Source organism: Onychostruthus taczanowskii, unplaced genomic scaffold, assembly GCF_017590055.1.
Source record: "Onychostruthus taczanowskii isolate IOZ18803 unplaced genomic scaffold, ASM1759005v1 scaffold11, whole genome shotgun sequence".
In the NCBI taxonomy this organism is placed as follows: Eukaryota; Metazoa; Chordata; class Aves; order Passeriformes; family Passeridae; genus Onychostruthus; species Onychostruthus taczanowskii.
This window is the reverse complement of record NW_024497629.1, coordinates 13,920,687-13,927,179: the sequence shown is the minus strand read 5'-3', so window position 1 is coordinate 13,927,179 and position 6,493 is coordinate 13,920,687. Positions and strand designations below refer to the sequence as shown.

Here is a 6,493-nt window from a genome sequence, read left to right as displayed (position 1 = left end):
GGTGTTTGGGCACTGGAACAGGGTCCCCAGGGAAGTGGTCACAGCACCAAGGCTGACAGCTCAAGAAGGGTTTGGACAATGCCCTTGGATACGTGGTGTGATTCTTGGGAATGGTGCTGTGCAGGGACAGGAGTTGGACTCAGTAATCCTTGTGGGTCCCTTCCAACTCAGCTGATTCTGATTCTGTGACGTTACTTCCACCACTGTAGAGCATGGCCAAGGAAGTGATAGCAATGTTTGCTGAACTCTGTGAATCGTGCCATCTCAGAACTTGCAGCACCCTAGATTTAAAGCATCACACACTGCTTTTACAGTGGCAAGAATTCATTGGTTGCAACAAACTAAAAATATTTTGGTATTTTTTGGTTTAAAATATTGTGGTTTTGTTGGTATTTTTCTTTTTTTTTAACTTACTGGCTGTTGTGAAAGCTTGGGCAGAGCAGCATTCTCTCCCTGAAGATTTCCCAGCTACACGTAGAGTAGGACCTGAAATGCTTTGCGCACAATGGCCCCCAACAAGGTGACACCTGCATGGCCTGGCGTGTGACGTGAGGAGAAGCCACCGCTTCCAGTGGAGCAGCTGCAGAAGGAAGTTTATTGTCAGAATCCCATTCTTCCACTCCAGTCTGCTGGCATTGTGGTTGTCTACACAGACCAAGCAGGGAGCATTTAGGCAAGATGTTTCTTGTCATAATACGTGAAGTAACTAAAGCAGAAAATGTCATTCATACAAGTTACACTCTCAGTGAGGAGAAAAAAGACTATTGACACACCGCTGACTAGACACAGGTAGGTCAGATGCACAGCTGGGCAGGTGGAAGGAAGTGGAAGGACCTGTATTTCCAGAGCCTGAGCAAAGAACCCTGCTGAATTTTGAGCATAGGTGTTCCTATAGCCAGGTGAATTTGGTCTGGCATCTGTCTCAATTTCTGAAACTTACCAAAATGCTTTTTATTGTATGGGAATCTTGGATGACAAAACTGTAGGTTGTGTGCAATCTGAAAACGTGAACGTGCATGTTATATCGCTGTTTATTGCACATCCAAACTGTGCTGATTTGGAGGGGTTTGTTTGATTCTTTGCTCTGAGCGCCTGCTTCTTTGTTTCTGATGTGTCTGGGAAATAAAATCAGTACTGTGAAGAGGAAAAGTAATTTCCTAGAAGGCTTATCACCAGCAACAGTCGGCAAAGGTGTGTATCATTAGATACTGTCACTCTCAAAAATTTCTGGTAGCATGAGTGATTTGTACCATCTAAGACGGGGAATCAAACATATAGGCAAAAAAGCCAGTTTAGAAATCAAAAGGAGAGAATTACATTTAAGTGCCATCAGCATCATAGCAGAACGTAATGCTGCTTCTGTAGTTACAAAGAAATAAAGAGTATGAAAACAATAAAAAATAGGAATATAAATAATAGGAATTTATATGAAATATATGATAGTAAAAAATGTGTAGGGAGATGATGGTTTTTCACATGATATCTACTGACTGTTATCACTGGTAATGAAAAAAGAAATACCTACTCTGTACTTGGGAAGAAATTTTTCCTATTCTGTGTCTAGCAATTACTAAAAAACACAAGAAAGTGAGAATATTCTTTTCAAGGCCATAACAATCTGGCAGAAGCTTGGCTGGCATTTAAGTTTTTATGCTCTTGAGACCCAAATAACACTACTAGAAGCTTTATGACACATTTTGAACTGTGAATTTGCTATTGGAAAAGAAAAATGATTGTTCTTTGCATAGAAAAGTGTGCACACACAGCTGTGTTTTCTGAGATTGGTTTGTCCACTTCTGAAAATAATCATGATATTTTGCTTTCTAGTTGCTCCAGCCCCTTGTACTGAGGAGACTGAGTTTAAGTAATTTTTCAGAGAATTGGCTGGTTTCATTATTTGAGATTGTACAGTAAAACACATCAGATTTCATATAGAAATATTCCTATAATTTAGCAATGTATTTTAGCCTTTTTTATCTTGTACCTTTTTCCTTGAAACCTGCAAATGCTGAGGTCTTGACCATCTTGTTTGTCCAGGAGTCTTCGATTCCCTACAAGGTTACACTGCTAAATTCCTCTGGTATTTAAGGGATGGAGGAAACACTGGTGTGTGTTTGTGCTAGAGAATAGATGGGAGGCAAATGTATCCTGACACCAAGTACTGTACTTGGCATATTATTTTTTTCTGCTAAAGTTTTCTAATATGCAAGATGATGAATATTAATTTTTCTTTTGATTTTTTATTTTTGTGCTTGTAGTCTGTTATCTTTTCAGGAGGGGTGTCACACATGCAAAGACATCCTGATTACGTTAAGATTGGTGCTTCTCTCATGACCAGCACACCTCTTTTAGGCTGAAATGCCTTCAGTTTAGGTAGTGCCTGTAAACAGTTTATCTTCTGAACATTTTGACAGAACTTGGCAACCAACATTTGATAAGGACAAAAAAAGGAAAACAAGTCAAGCATCACTTCCCATTGGGAAGTAAACCATTGTTTGATGGGATGAAGCACAAGATTCCCAGAAGTCATCATACAGACGGAGTAAATCTGCACATAGGGTTATTTTAGACACTTAATCAAAAAGATACACGCTCTTCTTTTTCCTTTTATAAACTAACCCTGAAGTGCAGTAGCCCAGCATGGCTGGCTCAGTGCTGCCTGCCCGAGAGCAGCTGTGACCTGAGCAAACCATCGGGGCCAGGGTGAGCTGCAGCTGAGGCCATGGTGCAAGATCTGAGCTCCTGAGCTGTGCTGGATGCACTGGGCACAGGGGGAGGGTCTGTGACTAGGGAAGGAGCTGGTGTTCTGCCACTGAGGAATGAAGCACACTGTAAAGAGAAGTAAGTCCATAACATCTGGGTATGTTCCTACAGCTGTTAGTACCAATATTTATTAGGCCAGGGTTTTGGTCTTAGAGAATCAGAACTAACACACATCTAGTCTTTTTTTCCTGGTGTTTTTTTCATGGTGTTCCAGTTTAAGACCAGGACTTTTGGCTTTTCATGAGCAACTGAAAAAACCATCCACTTTGCACAGGTACAAACAGCAAGTTCTGATTGTTTGCAGCATTGGTGCTCTTCAACTTGCAGCAAACACTTCTCCAGATCTATTCCATACTACTATGCCCATAAATTAAACTTAGGTGATGAAAAATGTGGAAGGTCAGTTTAGGGAGCAGAAGAAACATAGGATTAGCAGAAGGCCTATGGGCAGCTTGCAGCAAGAGCTGAAGTGGTGGTAGGATTAATCTACTGAATGGGGGGGCTGAACTAGGGCAGGAGCAACACCCATCCTGGGTAGGGGTGGTCTCACTTCTGCCCAGTGGCTGCTTAAACATGGTCAGGCTTCAGTGTGAGAGCAGGGGAAGGGCACAGAGGGAACAGGAACAGTGCATGGCATGCACTGTGCAGCTGTGTGAGGAAAAATAGGAGAAGTGCAGCCTGGGACACGCAACTGCAGGAGCTGCTGCAGTATGGTCAAGCATATCTGGTTCCAGTGAAAATGCTGCCGAAATATTGCTGTTAGAAATTCACCAAGTTCTAAAGGGATACCACTGAGTGCAGAAGGGGAGTGCAGGATTGCAGCTTTAAAAGTTTCCAGTAGGAATAGGGCTAAAAATAATGGCTGTGCCTGTGAGAATAATGGGGACCAAAACATTGGGAAGAGGTGCTCTCAGCATGCAGAACTTTGCTCTATATCTGAGCATTATGTGGGAATGATAACTGACCTCAGCAAACAAATTATTCTTCCATTATCATTTTGCAATAAATACTACAGGAAAATAGCATTCAAGTGGGACAAGCATATAAAAATCAAGGAAGTAAATTTTAGAATTAAGCGGCAGCTGTTGATGTGGACCTTGAAAACTATTAAAAAAAACTTTCAGCTGAAGGCACAATGACTATAAAGTCCAACAGATATAAAACTGAAGATGTTTTATTCATATTTGTAGAAGAATGTACGCATAAACCTGCAGGAAATAAGCATTACCAGCATGTGTGACAGGTAGATGGACAGGTCTGTGTGTGGCACAGAGGATGGTCCACAGGAATCAAAAGAATGAAACCCAACCTTACTCTCACCTCTCGTGTCCTGATCCACTTATCTGTCATGTCCTTCAACAGAGACATTTTAAGCATTAAAGGTAACCCTCATCCTACTGAACTTGGTAGGAATTTTTTGCTGGGAATTATGTTCCAGTGTCTTTGAGGGTTTGGACCTGAGCCTTGCAGATGAACATATAAAAACACTGCAAGAAAATAGCATAATTAGCTAATATTTCAATATTCTGAACTCTAATTTAATAATGGTCTCCAAATATTTGATATTGATTTATTTATTGCAGGTACCTAACTATCTGCCAATTCAAGGAACTTTAGTTGGATATTAAGGGTCTAGCCTTCCTCTAAGTTCTTTGCCAATGATGGAGTTTTAAATATGCTAATTTGTGCACCATAAAATCCAAAACGTTGTGCTACTGTTCCCCATCCTACCCTCTCCTTCCTGCTAGCCATCATTGCTTCTGCCTTCTAGACTGCAGAAAGGCCACTGGTCTTTTAATGCTAGTGCTAGTAGAGAACTCTTGGTTTGAGCTTGGTGTTTTTCTGGAGTTCAGCTTCTTCCTTCTCCTAAAGCAACTTAATGCATTTCTCAGGAAGGGGAACAGGGGGAAAGAAAGAGCAAGGTCCAACTCCTTTGTTTTTTCCAGGCAAGAGCCTCAGTGCTTTCTGACTCCAAGGAAACTCCAAGGAAAAAGGCTCACAAAGTGCTCTTAGAAAAGGTCCGTGGCAGAATGTCTTTTCCCAGAAATAGGTGAACAAAACTGTTGGGAGAGAAAGTAATAAAAAAGGGCAGGAGTCTCTCAGAGACAGGTTTGGGAAGCAGTGACTGGGGAGTGGGGAGACCTTGTTTTTCAAAATTGTAATTTCAAGCTCCTTGTGGAATATGGCAGTGAATATCCTGATTGCCTTTGAACTGCTATTCTCAGGACTAGAATTCACTAAAAGCCAAATCACCCAGGATTGGGAAGTGATCATGGAGGTGCCACAGTTAAAACATGATTTCCTAGCACTGCCACTGCAGAAGCTGTCCATAAGGAGATCCAGGTTTGGGGACAAAAGCTGTCCCCAAAGAAAAAGGAACCTCTGCTTCAGATATTTAGAACACATTTCAAGGCACCTTTCTGCTGAAGGGGAGAGTGCCTGCTCTTCCTCCTAGGACAGCAGCACACAGGAGGCCAAAGAGCAGAGGTTTCACGTTAAGTCATAACATTTCTCATGGTCACAGTGCTTTAGGTTACATGAGAAAGTGCTGGAGTAAAGGAAAAGATGATGAATTCAGGCTGTCAAAATATTTTCTGTGCTTCAGGAGAGGTATTAAAGATTATTGTCCTGAAGGTGAAATCATTTCCCCATTTTTTATGTGATTTAAATTAAAAAACTCAACAGACCGACACAAAAACTCAACCACCACCAACCCTATCATCAAAATCACTGCCTTAGCTTTTTTGCTTAAGTAACACAATTGAAAGTTATCTTCTCATGTATCCAATGACCTCACATCACACAGTCACTCTTAATCAAGCTCTTATTTGCCTTAAGTCTAAGCAACACATTCACTAAATATTTAATGAGTTGTGGAACTGTTTCCAAAACTCAGTTTTGCCAGTGTTAAAAGCTTGCAACACCACTCATGACAATGTGATTCCACACTCAGAGTTTAAGATTTCTTAAATAAACTTGAACTGAAATGCTTCTCAGCACTTCTGTGCATATCTCTTAGCCAGAAGAAATGTTTAAAAAGCCACAATACTGCCTTTGGGGCCTTGGGGTCCTGGTGGGCACCAAGTTGAACATGAAAATTATTACAGACACTGACTTTTTCCAAACCTGTCTTAAAATGGCTTATAAGACCTTAAAGTCATTTCTCTCCCTCCTCAGTTAAATGGCTAGGAGAGAGGTTTCCTCTCAGGTCTCTTAATACCTTTCACCCAGCTGCCACCTTATTTGTCTTTTGAGTGCTGGGTATCTCTCAGGTCACAGTGTAAGAGCTTTGCCCTCTGTCTGCAGGAGGGGTGCTTCTGCACAGTCCCTCAGCACGAGGGGGAAGAGCTCACAGCAGCATCAATCCACTAGCTTTAAAACCTTTCCTTCAAGCTCTCAGAGAAAGCATCCACATACTTACAGCAAGTTTTATGCGGGGTAGCAAATCTTAAAGGAGTGATTAGTGGATGTCAGCCACCACCAGCCATTGTCAGGGTTACTGAGGTCACAGACAGGAAAGCATCTGAGCTGTTACAGGAATTAAATAAATGGGGTACAAATTGATGTTAAAGAAGGGCTGCTGGGTCCTGAACAAATCCAGTGGCTGCAGCAGTACTTGGCTGGGAAAGCAAGGCTTGCAGCAATGCTCAGAATGAACAGGAACAAGAATGGAGGTCCTTGGATCCACACCTGACCATTACTTTCACCACAGCCAACACCTGCATGGAAA

General features: G+C 41.7%; 1 protein-coding gene across 1 annotated transcript in view; it reads right to left on the bottom strand.

Moving 5' to 3' along the window:
- Positions 1-3,966: 3,966 nt before the first annotated feature.
- FBXO25 (F-box protein 25) overlaps positions 3,967-6,493 on the bottom strand; it is a 33,851-nt gene continuing 31,324 nt past the window's right edge. Inside the window, exon 10 of the mRNA XM_041421308.1 lies at positions 3,967-6,482. Coding sequence (XP_041277242.1) covers positions 6,411-6,482 — 72 coding nt within the window. The 3' untranslated portion in view covers positions 3,967-6,410. The remainder of the gene's footprint in view (positions 6,483-6,493) is intronic.